The sequence below is a fragment of the Sorex araneus genome, chromosome 2, assembly GCF_027595985.1.
Source record: "Sorex araneus isolate mSorAra2 chromosome 2, mSorAra2.pri, whole genome shotgun sequence".
In the NCBI taxonomy this organism is placed as follows: Eukaryota; Metazoa; Chordata; class Mammalia; order Eulipotyphla; family Soricidae; genus Sorex; species Sorex araneus.
In genome coordinates this window covers 38,439,247-38,458,222 of record NC_073303.1, presented here as the reverse complement: position 1 = coordinate 38,458,222, position 18,976 = coordinate 38,439,247, and the positions used below count along the sequence as shown (strand labels likewise).

Here is an 18,976-nt window from a genome sequence, read left to right as displayed (position 1 = left end):
GCTCGGCGGGGAGCGACGGGCAGAGCTGGGAGCAGCCCGTTCCCCACCTGGATTAAGATGGTTCCGATGGGGTCGCAGCTTTCAGACACCTGGGCCATGGCCGGGGGCGGGTCACTCGGGCGGGCGCCGGCTGCGGGCGCCGGCAAGCCCTGGGCGAGGCGGGGCGGGGCGGGGCGGGGGGGGGCGGGCCCGTTCCCATGGCAACAGGACGCGCGGCGCGGCCCACGCGGCGGCCGGGAGAGGGGTGCGCGGGCGGGGCCGCGGCGGCGGCTTCCGGCCGCGGGCGGCGGCTCCCGCGAGGCTCCCCCGTGCGCCGCCGCCCTTGGTGCGGCCCGAGGCGGAAGCGGCGGGGACGCGGCCGCTCGGGGACGCCGCGATGGCTGCGGAGCTGCCCTGCGCGCTCGTCACCAGCTGCTGCCCCGCGTTCCCCGGGGACCGCCTGGTCCAGCGTGAGTAGCGGGTCGCGGGCCCCCCCGGGGCCGGCCGGTCGCGGGCCGAGTTCGCCGCCCGCTGCCCCCGCGCCTCTCCCCGCGGCGCTGGGCCGCCTTCCGGGCTCCGCGCAGCCCGGTCGGAGGGGGGCCGAGTCCGCGGGTGCGGGGACCCCGGGCCCAGTGCATGTCCCAGTGGGCCGGGTCCGAGTCGGTGGCACGGGGGTGTCTGCGCCCAGCTCGGCCCCGCACGGGCTCCGCGTTCCTAGACGGGTGCGGAAGGCGTCTGAGGGCTCTGCTCCTACCAGAACGCCCAGGTGGCGGGGACAGGCCGTGTGACATTTAGGAGGCGCCCGGTACAGCAGTGAACAACTGATTTTTGTCCTCCCCCTCCCCCCCGCGCGCACGCAAATGATGGAATTGGGGGCCTGGAGCGATCCTGCAAAGGGTCAGGCGCCTGCCTAGCGCGCAGCCGCAGCTGGACTCTGGTTTGAGCCAGGCGCCGCCTTGGGTCCAGAGCACTGTTAGGTGGTGGCCCTTAAGCACCTCTGGCTGTGGCTCCCCAGACAACAAAATCAAACAAAGCACCGGGTAGAATTAGGCGGCTTGTCCCTCAGCACAAATTTTCGTTGCGTTAGTTATCAGGGATCGCTTCACGTATTCCTCGCTGGGGTAAAAGTTTAATTATAGGAAATGCTGCCTTGAGCTGTTTCTTTACACGCTGGGCTGTTTTCCACTTATTTCAGGGGCTATAGGCTTACTTTCGGGCGGCTTACAAGGAAGGGTGGGTTCCCTGTGAGAATGGGCATTAGCCCACTTTGCCTGGGCAGGGGTAGGGTAATAGGTGAAGTGCTTGCTCCCATGATTCGAATGAAGTATTTCTGTGTTCTGGGATGCGTGATTCATAATTTGCTTGTAGTCGCAGGGAATTTTAGCCCTTCTGTTAGCTGCAGTCTATAAAGCCACAAGGCCTCCTGGCTCCAGGGAACTCCCTTCCCTTCCTGGAAATTGCCCCCCTCCTTAGCGTAGGGTGTCTTTATCTTCCCATGTCCTGCTGTACTTGGTGCCGAAAGACAACCCCAGCATCCTTGCCGCACCGTCTGTCTCATGCCGAATACGAATGTCAGCTGCCCCGTGGGTGCTCTCTGTAAGTGCTCTTGACGCCCCTGGTCAGGTGGATAGCTTCAGGTGGCTTACCTAGTGCTTGTCCACCCATGTAAGTAAACCTCCTGTTCTCCTGCCTCAAGACTGCCTCAGTGTGCTTGAGTAAGTGGGCCTCAGTCACAACGGTTTTTCCATAATTAAGAGAAAATTAATCAGGAATTGAGTCTGATTTTTTAGAATAATTTCTCTCTTCCCTTTCTTTTTGTTGTTTTGGGAGTGTGGTGGGCATACACCAGGTTCACAGTGCTTGTATGTTCAGCCTTGGTGCTTACTAGGGGTTGGTCCCTCCCTCCCTCCCTCCCTCCCTTCCTTCCTTCTACCTTTCTCCCTTCCTTCCCTCCCTCCATTCCTCCTTCCTCTCTCCTTTCCTCCTCCCTCCGCTCCTCCTTTTTGACCGATGTCCAGCTGCTGCAGGACTCAGGGAACCATGTGGGATGCTGGGGCTCAAACGCAGGTCAGCTGTGAGCAAGGTAAGCGCCTTCCCGACTCCTGTATCAGTGCTCGCCTGCTCCCTCCCCTGGGTCACACTGCCCTGGTGGGGTCGCTCTGGTGCACACACATGGTTGCTGGGGGTGACTGCTGCCACCTCCACAGTGCTGCCGTGTCTTTGCGGCTGGATAGCCTGTGAGGTGGCACCCTTCAACTAGTTGCAGTATGACCTGGACTCGCTTATGGCTGGACATCTGGGACAATGGGTTTGCTGGTGCAGGTGGCCTGTTGGGGATTTTGCTTGTGACAAGGCAGGCGCTTCAGCCCTGGAGCTGTCTCCTGGAAGCTTTATGTTTTTGTTTTTCTGGGAGTGGGGAGGCACCCTTCCTGAGCAGTGTTCAAGGGTCCTGGGGCCACTCCTGCAGATGCTTGGATGGGCTCCGTGGGCCTTCCTGTTTGGTTCTTCGGTGTGGTCCCTTGGATCCTGGGGACTTCCACTGTCACCCCTGTGACATTCAGGAGCCACCAGCGCTACGCTGGAGATGCTCGGGGGAGCACGTAGTGCCGGAACCAAACTCTGGGCCTCCATGGGGAAGGCCTGTGTGCCACGCCTTGGCTTGAGGGCCCGCCTGTCTCCCCTCCCCCACCCGCCAGTACTTTTGGAGAACAGAGACTGCTGTCGTGAATGACTTTTGTGAGGTGTGCAAGTGACAGTAGGTCACAGGTTATAATCCTTTACCAGCAGGGAGTAATATTTCATAACCAAATACCATGTGCTGTAACTACACACAAACTAAAAAAAAAAAAACCCAAACTTTCAGGGCCATAGTCAACACAGAGGGGAGGGCACTTGCCTTGCATGCAGCCAACCAGGTTCGATCCCCAGCACCCTATACGGTCCCCTGAGCTGGGCGAGGAGTGATCCTGGAGTGCAGAGCCTGGAGTCAGCCCTGAGCACTGCCAAGCGTGGCCCAGAAAACAAAACCAAACATAAATCTGTAGACCTGTGTTTTGGATACAGGACGTGCGTGGGAGGATGTTGCAAGGTGCTCTAGCTCTCATTTTGTCGTGCAGAGATCTCTGCAGTGTTCTGGCTGTATGTCTGAGAGTGTAGAATTAACTCTCCGCTCTCTGTAAAGGGAAACGAAGGCGCAGATGCCCAAATACCCAAATGCAGGGCTCCGTGTAGTGGGAGAGCAAGTGTGTGTGTGTGCCGGGGCCAGACCTCGCTCTACCTCATGTACGTTTCTGTCACTGTTCCACTGGGGGCAGGCTAGGAGGGGGGACACACCCGGCAGTGCTCAGGTTACACCTGGGTGTACACCCAGGGATCACTCCTGTCCTGGTGGGTTCAGGGGACCATAAGGAGTGCTGGGGATTGAACCAAGGTCCACTGTGTGCAAGGCAAGTGCCCTCCCCGCTGTGCTGTCACTCCAGCCCCTTGTTCTGCTTGCTCAGGGCTTACTTTGAACTCCCTTCCCAACATTTCTCATCCACTCATTTCTCAAAATTGGTGAATTATATAAAGTAGAAGCCTCCCACCTATGTAGCCCAGAGACACACAGTGGAAGACTCCTCCAAGCTGTGCTGAGGCCTCAGTTTCTCTCTCTGGACACCTCCACTGCGTGGGCCCACCCGTACACTCTGTTGGGATGAACTGTTTTGGCTCTCGTCCAGGCCATCACACTCTCTTGATCAGTTCTTTTGCCAACCCACTGCTCAGACCCAGCTGGGCCCAGCCCCTCCCTTTATGGAATGAGACGTTGTTGGGTTTTTTCCTTTCCATGTAACGTGGGAGGTCTTAGAATCGTAACAGGTGGAAAGAGCCATTGCATTAGAGTGAATGCTGGGCCCCTTTCCTGAGATGCTCAGAGAGGAAGCCCTGGGGCCCCCTCCGAGGCAGGATGCGTCTGTGTGGAACATGGGAGTGACATGTACTGGGATTTCTTAGCAGTCAGAGCTATTTAAATTAAAGGTGGCGATGGTGGTGTGAGAAAAGATAGAGATTTATTCAAACCAAAGCTAAGCTTCCCAAGCTTCTTAGATCTTCCATTTCAGAAAGGAAATTAAAAAAAAAAAATCACTCTGTCTCCCAGAAATCTCCCTTCCTTCAGCACTGGACAGTGCAGCATTGGCTGCAGTGCCCCCCCGGGTTGTTCCAGGGTCAGGGGTGGATGAGGGTGCGGCGCGATCACCCGTTCTGTTGCCATGTTATGGTGGCAGTGTTGTCACCGTTACCCCAAAGAAGGTTTTCGATATTTATGCATTTCCATTTTGAATTATTGAAGTCTTAATTCTGAGTGAAGAAAATATTTCATTTTTTTTTCTGGTGGTGCTAAGGGACAGCCCTTGGGGGTCTGTAAGTAGTACTAGGGCTCCATGGAACCAGAGCTGACCTCATGCAAGGCAAGAGCCTTAAGCCCTGTCCTGTATCTCTCTGGCCCTTTGGGGAAGAACATAAATCTTTGCCCTGCAGAGGACCTGTATTTTGAATTCTGCATTCCTGATAGTTTTTCACCACAGTTGGATTTTTATTTTCTAAATTGAGCAAACTCTTTAAGTAGAGCCCTTACAAATTTGTCAGTCTTTCTATGTTACATTGCCATTTAACTGACTCCAGAGATCTCGAAAAATCTCTTCTAGGTATAAAGCCCTGTTTTTGTGTAATTTTTATGTTATGGTATAGAATCCTCTTTTTTATTTTAGAGAAATCTGAAGAAGCAGCCCCATTCTGAAGCTGCAGTATAATTAGGGACTTCAGAATTCATATTTAGCACATGAACACTTCACGGGTTCTCAGGTGCAGAACGGGATAGGAAATTACATGATAGGGCCAGAGAAATGAAATGATGGCTAAGGCGTTTGTATTGCACGGAGCCACCTTGGGTTCAAGCCCCAGCATCCCGTATGGTCCCTCAGACACGACTGGGAATGATCCCTGAGTACAGAGCCAGGAGTAACCCCTAAGCATTGCCGGGTGTGGCCCCCCAAAAAACAGAACAAAAAAAAATTGTGGGAAAAGCAGGCTTTGGGGATGTAACACAGGCAAGGCCAGCTCCTACATGCCACATAGATTCTGTGAGGTCTGTCATGCCCCCTGATACTTACAGCAGGAGGGGGTGGGGGCCGGGCCACACCTGGCTGTATTCAGAGCTTATTCTTAGCGCTTTGCTCAGGGGTCGTTGCTGGCAGTGCCGGGAATCGGACCAGGCTGGACAGGGTGCAAGCCCAGCCCTGTACTGTCTCCAGGCCGGCACTAGGATGTGGAGAATGTGACTGCTTCAAAGAGAGGTGCTCCCTTGCAGATCAGACACGGTCTTCTAGGAGCCACAGTAGGAACTAAGAGCAGTGCCTTCTCGCTTGCCTTTTGTTATTGTTGTTGTTGCTTCTTGAAGTCTTCTGAGTGGATGCCTTTGGTTTACTGGGGCAGATTCTTAATGATTTAGCTCAAGCCAGCTTGCCAGTTTGCTCTGGCAGGAGGACTCACTTTGATCGCTGTCTGTGTTTCCACACCTGTTCTCTTCAAAGGCAGAAAGTGGGGACGGCCAGGTCACTACAAGGATTTTGAGTTGTCGCCGTCGAGTGAAGCTTGAAGTGCTTGTGATTTCAGCAGAGAGGTCATTTGGTCATTTTGACGGGTGCTGGTACCGGGGAACATAAGATTTGTTCCTAGCTGTGATCCTATATTTAAATGTTTTAGTGAACAGTAAGAGAGGGCTTCAGATTTGACCTTTATTTCATGAGGGATGTCAAGTCATCAACCAAGGAGAGAGAGACAGATTAAATACAAGTTCTTCCCATACATATGACATTTGATCAAAAGTTCTTGGCAGCCAGGAACGGCATGTATTGAGGGTGGATGGCAGAAATGGTGGCAGGAGATTTTATTACAAAAGTGAGAACTTTTTTTTCAAATTTGTTTTGGACCAAATCTGATGGTACTCAGGGGTTACTCCTGGCTCTGCTCTCACAGGTTACTCCTGGCAGGGTTCAGGGAACCATATGGGACGCCAGAGATTGAACTCGAGGTTGGCTGTGTGCAAGGCAAGCGCCCTTCCTGCTATACTATCGCTCCAGCCCCCAAAAGTGAGAGCTTTTATGACCCAACTCTGGTTTTACTTTCCTGGAGCCGTCATCGATGAGCTGTGCCCATTTTCTTTTCTTACTTGAGTGTAGAGTTACATTGTATGACATTTTTGACCATCCTTTGGATAACTATTGATACGGGAAATGACTCTAAGGTGTTTGTTCTGGTCAATGGCTGTATAAAAATAAAAAGAAAAGGCGCGGGCGAGGGAAGGGACGCCTCACCGCACCGTGCCAGGCACAGGGCCTAGGGCAGCAGCTGTCTCTCCTGCCACCCGAGTTCGGTAGCTTCCAGCCGCTTCCCCCACCCCGGGGAGGTTGATGGCGAAGATGTGGCAGGCGAAGGAAGGAACGGAGCCATGATGGTTGGTCTCACTTGCAGTTTATTCCAGTCTTCCCTCTATACACTCTCCATCCTCTCTGCACCTTTCCGCCTCTATACACTTTCCCCCCCTCACCTTCTCTCTGAACCCCTTTTATTGATCATGGCCCTTCCAAAGGGCGCAATACATTGACGTCACCAAAGGCACCAAAAGATCTTACAGGAAGAACGTTGAGGCAACATAATTCTCTTGTATCTGCAGGCCGTTAATCTAGGCCCCCCGGAAAGAAGATACAAAAACAAAACCAAAGCCTTCTTTGGGCTGAAAGCACTCGGATTTACATCCCAAAGACCAGGCTGGGCTGCAGCCTGGAATCTACAATGTCAAATCAATTCTGGCTAGCACCTTAGATCCGTGTCAAAGATCAGCTAGGTTTCTGTGACAAAAGGTTTCTGTGACAAAACTCCAGAAGGCAGCTGGAAAAGGGGAAATATTCCAACAAATGGCATTCTAATAATTGGGGGTAGAGAGTAGGAAGCAATATCCCAGAGGAAAAATCCTAGACAAGGAACAAAACCATTCATGTGAGGGCACTGGAGCGATAACACAATGGGTAGGGCATTCACCTTGCAGGAAGCCAACCTGGGCTCGATACCTCCGCCCCTCTCAGAGAGCCCGACAAGCTACCGAGAGTATCTTGTCTGCATGGCAGAGCCTGGCAAGCTACCTGTGGCTTATTCGACATGCCAAAAAACAGTAACAAGTCTCACAATGGAGACATTATTGGTGCCCGCTCGAGCAAATAGATGAGCAATGGGATGACAGTGACAGTGATACAGTGAATTCGAAGTATGCGTGTAGGAATGATCTCCCAGACCCACCGTGGTGTTTATGTCACTTCACGCAGACACCACAGCCCAGCTCTTAGAATCACATACCTGGCCGCTGGGTTGGCCCAGACAAAGAGAGAACAGCCGGGAAACTCTTTCAGAGTCTCTGTGCTGTTGTAAGGTCGGTGACAAATCACCGCCATAGGTCTTGATTTTGGGGTGCAGCCCTGAGGACTATTGCACAGAGATGGAGCCAAGTGTTTCCTTGCTTGGATCAAAATCAGTGTCCTCAGAACAGGACTACGTGTGATGCTGAGGTTGTAAACAGCCCTGTTAGGCTGGCCTAGAGGAAGTACTAGTCTGCCTTAAATCTGCTGGGTTGGTCAGGGTTTTTATGGAGTTAATTATTTGTGAATTGAATTGTGCTACCCTTTTCGTAATCACCTAACTTTAAGAACACTCACTTTTCATTTGCCATGTATTTGCCCAGTGTCTTTTTAATTTTTTCTGCTTTTTGGGTCACACCCAGCAATGCTCAGGGTTTACTCCTGGTTCTGCACTCAGGAATCACTCCTGGCAGTGCTTGGGAGACCATATGGGATGCTGGGAATCGAACCCGGGTTGGCTGCGTACAAGGCAAACGCCCTCCCCGCTGTGCTATGGCTCCAGCCCCTGCCCCATGTCTTTACATGTGCCATCGTGGTTCTAAATCACCTGAAACACTCACCTACCTCATTGCCTTCCAGATGCCAGGCTGCTGTCGCACAGCTTTCTCAGCGGGTAATTTAGATCCCATCAGATCCACTTCTTCCAAGTGGGAACCGTTTCTGTCATCCTGGAAGGAAGCCGTGTCTCTTTGCAGCTGTTGCCCAGGTCCATGCCCACACTTAGGCAGCCTTGCTAGACCCTTGCTGTCTTCATGGGTTTGCTCTGGGCATTCTGCAGAAGAGAAGTCAGGGAACGTGCACGTCCTGATGTCCCGGCTATTTCATGTAGCACACAGAGAGGATGCGTCTGAGATGGGTCCGTGCTGCCTATACTTCGTAGTGGATGGGGCACATTTTGTTCATCATCAGTTGATGGGCATTTGAGTTGCTGCAGTGGGCACGCTAAGAAGTGCTTGTACCCATTTAAGAAACTGCCAAGCTTCCCGTTCTCTGTGGTGACGCTCCCTCCCACAGTGTCATCAGTCATACATGATGGTTCTGCTTTCCTTTTCTTTTTCTCATGGGGGTGGGGGACACACCACTGTGCCCAAGGGTTAGGGCTTGGGGGACATTATGGGGTGCTGGGGAATGAACCCCAGCTTGGCCCGAAGGTTCTGATTTCTGCGTGTTGTTGGCACGTATAGCTTTTGCCTAGTTTCTGGTGCATGCGAATTGGTTTTGATTTTCATTTATGCCCAACCTTTTTCTGCACAGATGGTCCATTTATCTTCCTTGTTGAAAATGTCAATTCAAATTTTTTATCCATGGACCTGAGAGATGGCACAGTGGAGAGGGTACTTGTTTTGCACCCAGCTGACCCAGGTTCAGTTCCTGACCCCCAGTATGGTTCCTCACGCCCTGCCGAGGGTGATGACTGAGCACAGAGCCAGGAGTAAAGCCCTGAGCACCACTGGGTGTGCCTGAAAACAAAACAAAGCCTAAAAATCTTTTTTCCACTTTGGGAGTCTTTATAATTAGAGAATATATTCGAGATACAAATTCCTCATCTCACCGAGGCTTTGCAAAATTTCTCTCCCGTAGGTTTTCTTGACACTGTCTCTTAAAAGGCGAAAGTGTGAAGCGTTTTGGTGAAATCCAGTCGATTGTTTTCTCTCTCTCGTCCATGGACCAGGTGTCACCCAGTTGTGACTTTGTCCTTGAAAGACTGTCCCCATACTGGTGTGTGCAGTACCTTGATGGTCTTGCCAGTGGGCGGCGCTTGTTCTCCGTGTTTGAATCCAAGAGCTCCAGAGCCAGTGCTCTTCACGAATAATTGCTTTTGGGCTTGGGGCCACTCCCAGCAGTGCTTAGGGCTGACTCCTGGCTCTGCACTCAGGGATCCCTCCTGGTGGGTTCGAGAGACCATCTGGGGTGCCGGGAAAGAACCCGGATCAGCTGTGCAAGGGAAATGCCCTCCCCACCATACTGCCACTCCAGCCCCGCATACTTGCTTTTGGGAGTGTCACCTCCAGCGTGTTGACCTTCTTGGAGTAAGTCCGCATGGGCTCAGAGGTTGTCATCCTGAGCGGTCATGAACATTTTCAGGCCTGGCTCTCTTACTTGATGCAGATATCTTTTTTGTTTTGTTTTGTTTTGGGGTCACACCCGGTGATGCACAGGGGATACTCCTGCTCATGCACTCAGGAATTACTCCTGGCAGTGCTCGGGGGACCCTATAGGATGTTGGGAATCGAACCCAGGTCGGCTGCGTGCAAGGCAAATGCCCTCCCCGCTGTGCTATTGCTCCAACCTCTGTAGCAGATATCTTTGTGAAAAATTAGTATTGGAGTATAAACATCAGTTGCTCGCATAACTGCCCCATGTACACTTCTGCCCCATGTTCTTTCTTTGAGGAATAGTTTTTAACTAGTAAAAACTGTGGGTTTTATGGCTCGGATGGCTGAAGAAGGGGCTGGTGGGCTAAAGCGCATGGCTCTCCAAACACCACCTGGCATGAGCCCAGACTTCCACAGGTCTGACCCGCCTGGCCAGGTGGAGACTCATTGAGAGTGGCCCCCAGGCCCCCTTAGCACTGTTGGTGAGCACCCCATCCCCCACCTGAGCAGGGAGAACCCAAGAATTAAGAAAATGAGGTAAGGGGCCAGAGAGATAGTTCAGTCGTCTTGCATCCAATGTAGTCCCCTGAGCACCACCAGGAGTTATCCCTGAGCACAGAGCCAGGAGTCAGCCCTGAGCACAGAGCCAGGAGTCAGCCCTGAGCATAGTCAGGTGTGGCCCAAAAAGACAAAAAGAAAAGGAAGAAAACCTGCATTAGCTTTTGTTAGAGGTAGGTTTGATGAGGTCCAGTGGAGACATTTGGGCGGGCTGGTTGGTCACTGTTGCCTGATTCCAGTTCTTTGAGAAAGACCGTGATCAGCTTTCATTGTGTGCACGCAGCTGAGTGAGTCCCACAAGTTCCTCTGCTTTTATTGTTGACTTTGGGGGCCCTTAATGTTGGGGTGACCTGCCCTCACGAGTCAGGGTCTCCCGCAGCATTCCTGGCCTCTGGCCCCTCCACCCCACTGGGTCTCTCTGCAGGTGGCCAGCAGTGTCTCCAGATGTCCCCCTGGGATGAGGTGGCCTCCCTGACAGCCGAAGAGCCCAGCTTGAGATGTCAGGGCTCCGCCTCGAGTTAACGGTGAGGTGGGATTCAGGGAGCCCCGCCCGAGGGAAGTCGGCCAACCCCCCAGCCCCGGGGATTGTTCCCGAGCCGCTGACGCCCCGTGGCTCTGAAAAATCATTTCTCTGCCGGCAGCCTGTCTCCACCGCCGGCAGCCTGTCTCCACCGCCGGCTCTGTCTCACACTGGGCTGCAGGGTCTCCGAGGGCATGCAGAGACCGTGCAGGCCCCTCCCCTGCAATTATTTACCCATGACGCTGTGGTGACCAATTCCAGATGGCTGTCGGGAGACACCAGCACTCGAGAAGGCAGGGCCGAGTTGCCTTTCCCCCGCTTCCTTCTCTTGAAACTCGCTCAAGGCTGTTCCAGAAAGCCCCGGAGCGAGCACTGGGTGTGGGCTGAGAGCAGAGGCCCTTGTGGGCCAATTCAGTGTTGTACACAAGCCAGGATTGCCAGGCCATTGTCCCCCGTGGCCAGCTGCCGCTCTCTGACCGTCCGGTTACTCTCCTCCCGCTAGAAACCAGGGCTGCGGCCACGGGCCCCGGAGGGCTGCAGCAGGGGACAGGGTCCAGGGTTTCCTGACACCAGCCTCTGTGAATTCCAACCTCGGACACCTCATGCTTGTTCGTTTTTATAGTGCATCTGTTTATTTATTGTGGACCTGGGCGTTGCACGGGAGCCTCGTGCACACACGGCAGGTGCTGTACACCAAGCCGCACTCCTGGCCCCGCCCCTCGTACCGCTGTAACTTTTAAACCTGACAGGCACCCGGGGCCTTGTAGATTGCAGCTGGAGGCGCTGACTTGGTCCTTGAGAAGTGACAGTCGCGAATGATGTTTGCAGGGCAGGGGGCACACGGGGCTGTACAGTGGGCATGCGGCAGGACCCGTTCAGTCCCCAATGGATCCTGTACAATGCTCCAGGCACCCACAGGAGTAATTTCTGAGTGCAGAGCCAGGAGCCAGCCCAGAGCCTGGCTGGGAGTGGCCACAAAACGAAAGCTTGAAAACTATTCTCTTTCAAGCAGGGAAAGAGAGGGAAACTGGTATTTCTCACTGGGGTGAAGGGTTGTAGTGCTTCCTCTTCCTGCTGGTACTGGTGGCCATAGGAGAACACGGGTCCTGAACGGTGTTGCTGTGAGACCAGGTTTGCAGCCAGATGCCTCGCCGGGACCTAGCGTTTCTCTGAACCGGCGGCTCACAGCTCCACTAGGTGGCTGCCGTCAGAGAGCGTGACCAGAGCTGCCGGGACCGGGATCTGGGTCAAGGGTGAAGTGGGATTCAGGGAGCCCCATCATTTTGGCGTCATCAAGGTTCAGTGGAGTGAAGGACCTTGAAGGGCAACTGTTTTGCAGGTTTTTCTAGGAATTCTGCCTGGCTTCCCCCTCTGAGGCCGGTGTAACCTGCTGACATGCAGATCCCTCCGCCCAGAGCAGCTTCCCGGGTAGTCGGAAGGTCGGGGTGCTGCAGGCTCACGGACCTGCGGCCCCTGCCTCTGGCTCCGGCCTTCAGGCACGGCCACGGGCGCTCTTGCCCAGGCTGCTTGAGTTCGTGCCCTGTGTCCCAGTGGCAGTGGGCAGAGCGGGTGGCCCCGCCCTGCTGGCTCCTGCTGGGGGAGGGGCTGGTGCTCCTGCTTTGGGTCTCTACAGAGTGAGAAGTGTGTTGGCCGCCCCCCCAGGAGTGCTTGCCAGGTACTCAGTTGTGTGAGCGACTTTGAAATCGGAGAAAAATAAACTGTGGTATATGGATTCTCCCAGACAGCAGTTATCCAGAGCACAGTTTTCTTTAAATTTTTTTTTAATTGCTCTGATAACATAACACCTGCAGAAAAACATAGGGAAGTTCGAAATAGCTCGGAAGAAGCAAGTTCTAATTAAAAACAGAAATAACTCTGATAAAACTGTTCAGAAATGTAAAATTCTTTATAGGGACCCAGTCTCTGAAAATTGGATACTAGGCCGGGCAGAAAGATGGGGGTGAGGTTTCGCGTTTATCTCCACAGAAAAAGCAACATTTCTGGTGCCCCACCAAAAGGCTTAGATTTCAAGTGCTGCCTAGTTTGTCTTTGATATGTAGATTTCTTGTAGCTGTCCAGCCTTGTCTTTGGGATGTAAATCCAAATGCTTTTAGCCCAAGGAAGGTTTCAGTTTTGGTTTTGCATCTTCTTTCCAGAGGCCTAGATTACTGGCCTGCAGATGCAAGGAAATAATGTTGCCTCAATGTTCTTCCTGTAACTTCCTTTGATGCCTTTGGTGACGTCACTGTATTGCGCCCTTTAGAGGTACCATGTTCAATAAAAGGAGATCCACGAGGCCCTCTGCCTTGGCCAAGAGCCAGAGCGAGCTTTGGTCCTCCATGAGACATTTTTCTTCCGCATTCCTTATCTCGGCGCCTCTGACCGCAGGAACGTTCACACAACACTGTGGGACGTGTGAAACCAAGTAGCAGAGCTGGGAGGAAAGTTGTGTTAGTGTAGCCTTGTCCCTGCTGCTTCGCCTTGTCCTCGGGCTGTGTCTCTGTGCAGGTGGGGCTCAGGGGTGGGGCTGTCCCACGTTCAGTGTCAGCGTGTGCACACACTTTGTTGTGGTGTGATGGAGACTCACACACCTCATTGTGGGCCAGTGTGGGGCTCCCATTTACACTTCTAAGAATTAAGCTCTGGTATTGATAAGAACTAGGATGCACTGGTCGTTCTCGTCCCCTCACTGTGCCAGGGCACGGGGGTGGGGATGATACTGTCCGCCTGGAGCCTCACTGGAGAGTGATCAGGTATCAAAGGCCAGAGACTGCGCCTGCTCTGGGCCGGGGGATGCAGCTCAGGGAGAGACGCACCTCTTCCCAGCCAGAGTCATTAGCCGGCAGGAAATACAGTGAGTGAAACTGTCCCAAGCTCGCCAGTTGCAGTTTAGGATATTGCAGATGGTTCATTTTAGAGTCAGTGTTTAGAAAACAAGAGAGCAGGGCCCAGGAGAGAACTTGAAAGAGCTTTGAATGTGTGAGGTCTTGGGCTCAGTCCCAGAGGCCGTAAGGCAAAAAATGAATTTGGAAAAGTGTATTTAAAATTTAAAGTTGAGCAGTCACACTGTTCAGGCGGCACAGTGAGTAAAACACAAGCAGCAACTATTAAAACACAACATTACTTTTCTTTTTTCTTTTCTTTTCTTTTCTTTTCTTTTCTTTTCCTTTCTTTTCTTTTCTTTTCCTTTCTTTTCTTTTCTTTTCTTTTCTTTTCTTTTCTTTTCTTTTCTTTTCTTTCTTCTCTTCTCTTTTCTTCTCTTTTCTTCTTTCCTTTTCCTTTCCTTTTCTTTTCTACTCTTTTCTTTTCTTTTATTCTCTTCTCTTTTCTTCTCTTCTCCTTTCTTTTCTTTTCCTTTTCCTTTTTTTGACATTCATTTTCTTCAAGTGTTTCTCTGGGTTTAGGAAGAGAAACAAATAGCTTCTTTGTGTGTGTTTAGTAAATATCTTAACCATTTGAAAATCAAAGTATAAAATAGGAAAAAAAAATTTTCTTTCTTGGTTTCAGAGCTTACCCCTGGCTCTATTCTTACTCCTCGTGGGCTCAGGGGACTATATGGGATACGGGGAGTTGAACCCAGGTCGGCTGTGTGCAAGGCAAGCATCCCACCCACCAGCCCTCCAGGCCCTAAAGTGAAACTTTTTGAGAGCGCTAGTGACAGACTGATTTCTTCCCTTGTATTCTAGACAAGATTTATTCCATGGCAGCTCTGGGACTTGAACCCGGAACTCCTGCATGCTAAGCACTTGGCTCTTTGAACTCTCTCTCTGGCCCTGTTCTCTTGTATTCTAGAATGACTAGAATTGCTAGAATAATAATATCCAGTTAATAAAATCTGTAATGGGCCTAGGTAGTCTACATGGCAGCTGGTGAGCTGGTGACATTTTACTCATTTTTTTTTTATGTTAGTTGCAGACACCGATTTGAAAGCGGCATAGCCCAGACTTCCTCCTAGCTTTTAACCTGGTCAGTTGGGGACGGCAGGACCAGGTAGGCCCACATGCTTTGTTGATGGACTCTGAGCCAGTCAACTCTTTTTGTTCTCTGTGATTTTCAAAATAGTCAAACTTCTCTTTGTTTTTTAAAATACACATTCACGAAGACTAATTCCACCCTTGGGGAAATCTGACGCTGGCATCTTTGCAGCCACACGTCCCATCCCCTGGTCGATGTTGGAATATTAGCTCTGATTTCTCTTTTATCTCTTTTTATTTTGTTTGTTTTGTTTCGGGGGCTGCACCTGACAATGCTCAGGCTCTGTACTCGGGACCGCTCTTGGCAGTGCCCAGGGGACTGTAGAGGATGCTGGGATTCGAATCTGGGTTGGCCGTATGCCGGGCAGGCCACACCCTCCCCGCTGTACGATTGCTCCAGCCCCAGCTCTGATTTCTAATTGAGAAACCTAGGAGGGTTTTTCTTCTGTGAGAGTTTACGTGAAAACAGATCTTCTTAACTTTCTGTTCTTCCTGCTTTTCTCCTCCCCTGAACTTGCCGTCGCGCTCCTGGAGGGATGTTGCACCTGGCTGCTCCGGAACTGATTGATAGTTAAGAAAAGATTATGACTTCTGCTGGAAAATGAAGCTATTAAGCGGAGATGTTTCTTAAAGAGATAAGGCAGAGTCATATTTTAAAATATTGACATATGCCTGTCAATTTAAAAGTAATCATTCTGGCTTTGTTTAAAAATAAATTAAAAATTCTGTTTGTGGGCTTAAAAATAATTATTAAGTTGGGGCTGGAGCAATAGCACAGCGGGTAGGGTGTTTGCCTTGCATGCGGTCGACCCAGGTTCGTGTCCCAGCATCCCATATGGTCCCCTGAGCACCGGCAGGAGTAATTCCTGAGTGTAGAGCCAGGAGTAACCCCTGTGCATCGCTGGGTGTGACCCAAAAAGCAAAAAATAATAATAATAATTATTATTAAGTTAGTTGTACGTTGAAGGTAAAGTCTCACATTAATTATATTATTTTTTGGGGGGTCTCCAGGCAGTCCTCGAGGGTTCCCCAGGGCCCCTTCCCAGAATACTCGGCCAGTCGGGCTGGTGGCTCAGGGCCAGAGTTAGGGTGCAGCCGCCCAGGTCCTGTGGCTCTGGGCCCTCCAGGACCACCCCACTGTACCTGGGAGCTGCCAGTGATGCCCACTCGTGGTCAGGTGCCATGCGGTGCTGGGGTCGGCCCAGGCTCCAGGCACTTCAGAGTTTGTGCCTGTGACTGTCCTGCTGTCACTCTGGCTCTGACGTTAATTTCAGACTTAACGTTTCCCTTCTCTTCCCTTTGTTGCTTTTCCGGGGTGTTGCACACTTTCGCTGGCTGCCAGTAGCCGTCCTGGTGCTCGCACACATCCTGGTCACAGTGCTCACCAGGGGGCGCTCTGGTAGTCCTCAGTGTGCTTTTTGGGTCTTATGCTCCTGACCACAGTGCTCGCACACCTTTCGCGGTGGTGTTTGCACACACCTGGCTGTGCCCTGCAATGGTGTGCTCTGCTGCTGCCCGGGGGTCCCAGACAGCAGAGCCACCAGGACCGCTGGGGATTGGACTCCAGGCCCCTCACTTGCAGAGCAGGTGCCCCCCTGCCACTGAGCCAGCCTCAGGGCTTGGTTTGACATTCTTACTCAAAACAAGTTTCGTTTGCAGCAGTTCTTCCTCACAGCCACGGGATGAAAATCTTCCAGTGAGATGGAAGTGCGCATAGGTGCTTTTTGTTTTATTCCTCATAAATTCGTTTCAAAAGACATTTACTCCTGTCTTTTGAATCAAACAGTTTCCCCTCGTCTTTTTGTTGAGCAAACGCTGTGCAGTGTTCTAAATACATCATCTTAGCTCCAGAGTTTAAGATGACTACTGGTTTTCGGTCTCTGTTAACTGTGAATTTAAGGACTATTTTTATATTCTTCTTAGTACGTAATGTTCTTTTTTTTGCAAAGGGTGGGGGGCTGAGGCCACACCTGGCAGTGCTCAGGGCTTACTCCTGGCTCTGTGCTAAGGGATTACACCTGGGTGGGGCTCGGGGGGTCGCTATGTGGTGCTGGGGACTCAAATTGGGCCCAGAGGCAAAGCCCCTTAACTTGTACGGTCTCTGCAAGCCCCTGCAGCAGCTCAGCTAGTGGCCCCATCATTTGACTTCCTAAGCCACTTTCCCACATCTGTATTAAACGGAAGTAGTGGGTCTGAGTATGAGAGAGGGGTGTTTGTTTATAATAGTTTTTAATATCTCTTCCAGTTCTGAATATCATATAACATTATGGAAGCAAAATGTTTCCATGGTCTCACGACCACATCTGTATTTGCTCATCATTCTAGTTATGGTGGTGATGCATATGAGTTTCTGAACGGTTTCATTATATCCTAAGTCATTTAATTTGCATGGTTATTATAGATATTTAAAATTCGCCAGAAGTGTCTTTCAAATAAGAGGGAATGGAATTGGGATAATTTTTCATTATCAACTCTTTCATTTCACCCATTGAGTTAATGCATAAGCTTTTGGCCCAAGAAATATGTGTGACTCTTCTGCTTGATGATAGCATAGCCTTAATGCCGTTTCCGTGTGAGCAAGCAAAAAAAGGGCAAAATAGTTATCTGTTCTCAGATTGTCATAATCTTCCATCTCCCGTGAAGCAGCGAAATAAATGAGGCTGCATGTTTCCGGCCACTTCCTCCTCTCTGGTCAGGCGACAGTTGGAGTCTCTGACCCAGTCATTGCTGTGTTGAAAGGCAAAGGCCAGTGAATTCACTTAGGTCACCATCACTTTTCCAACCCAATAATCAGAGAAGAAAAAAATAATCAGAGAAGAAAATATAATAATATGTTGCTTCTGACAATAAGATATTTCTCACAAGGAGCATCGTTTTAGCTGTCTGTGAGTATGGGTGGAGAAAAGCCCTTTGGAGCCCAGCCCGAGCACCCTGTTCTCTCCCTTCGCCGAGAACGCCCGGCAGCCTTTGGCTTCACCTGTTCCCCGGTGATGTTTTCACAGATATCCTTGGCACTGAAGACCTCGTGGTGGAAGCGACAGACGAGGATGCTGTGAGGCTCTACCCCTGGACCATTGATAATAAATACTATACTGCGGACATCAATCTGTGTGTGGTGCCAAACAAGTCTCTTGTCACCCCCGAGATCGCAGAGTCTGTCCAAGCCTTTGTCATCTACTTCGACAGCACACAGGTAAGGTTTGGCTTCCCGGCCGCCTGCATGCTCTGTAGGTTCTTAATTCTTTTTATTTGTTGGCTTTTGGGCCACACCCAGTGATGCTCAAGGCTTTCTTCTGTCTCTGGCTAAGGATCACTTCTGGTGTTTCTCGGGGACATACGGGATTCCAAGAATCCAACTGGCTTGGCTGCATGCAAGCTCCAGCCCTTAACGTCTCCTTTTCTGTTGCATTTTCCTTCCCTCTAGAAGTCTGGTCTTGACAGCGTCTCCTCGTGGCTTCCCCTGGTCGAAGCATGGTTACCTGAGGTCATGATCTTGGTCTGTGATCGAGTGTGTGAGAACGGTAAGGCCCCTGCGTGCCCAGTGCTGAGTGCCTGTGGCTTTCCTTGGGAAATAAAAGTATCTTTGTTTCTTGGCTTAGAGAGGCACATCTGGTATAGCTTTGTCAAAAATATCGCCAGCTATTTGCCTTCCAAATATTGCAGTATTGGGGCTGGAGCGATAGCACAGCAGGTAGGGCATTCGCCTTTCACGCAGCCGACCCAGGTTCGATTTCTTCGCCCCTCTCGGAGAGCCTGGCAAACTACCGAGAGTATCTCGCCTGCACGGCAGAGCCTGGCAAGCTACCCATGGCGTATTCGATGTGCCAAAAACAGTATCAACAAGTTTCACAATGGATATGTTACTGGTGCCCGCTCGAGCAAATTGATGCACAGTGGGATGACAGTGATATAATGATACCTTTTTTTTTTCTTTTTTTAAAGCCAAACACTTTGGGTTTGAGAAATTCATTCTTTTTTGGTGCTGGGGATCATGAGGAAACATTGGGGGTGGGGGAGGTGGTTACAGACCATTCCTGGCAGTGTTCAGGGGACTCTCTGTAGGGCCAGAAGTCTTAACAGGGCTCAGCCCTCACAACACAAGCAGCTAAGTCCCTGCACTGGCGTTCCAGGGATACTTGGGCAATACTGTAGGTGATGGACATGTGTTGTTTTTCCTTTTGGTATTAATTCAGGTGTGACCCGGCAGAAAGCTCAGGAGTGGTGTATCGACCATAGCTTCGAGCTGGTGGAGCTTAACCCGGAGGAGCTGCCCGAGGAGGATGGTGAGTGTCCAGGGGCCGTGGCGAGACGCTGCCCTCGGGTTCGGGCAGGAGAGGTTACTCGGGAGAGGCAGCAGACTCAGGTTGCAACACAACCATGGGTGTGTGTCGTGTCAGCTGC

The 18,976-nt window shown here is 51.4% G+C and overlaps 1 protein-coding gene across 2 annotated transcripts in view; it reads left to right on the top strand.

Moving 5' to 3' along the window:
• Positions 1-279: 279 nt before the first annotated feature.
• The window catches only part of AAGAB (alpha and gamma adaptin binding protein), a 42,256-nt gene continuing 23,559 nt past the window's right edge, over positions 280-18,976 (top strand). Inside the window, exons 1-4 of one of the 2 annotated variants that reach the window (XM_055127100.1) lie at positions 280-449; positions 17,578-17,768; positions 18,000-18,096; positions 18,769-18,858. In XM_055127100.1, coding sequence (XP_054983075.1) covers positions 377-449; positions 17,578-17,768; positions 18,000-18,096; positions 18,769-18,858 — 451 coding nt within the window. In that variant the 5' untranslated portion in view covers positions 280-376. The remainder of the gene's footprint in view (positions 450-17,577; positions 17,769-17,999; positions 18,097-18,768; positions 18,859-18,976) is intronic. The other variant, XM_055127101.1, reaches the window with a different exon arrangement.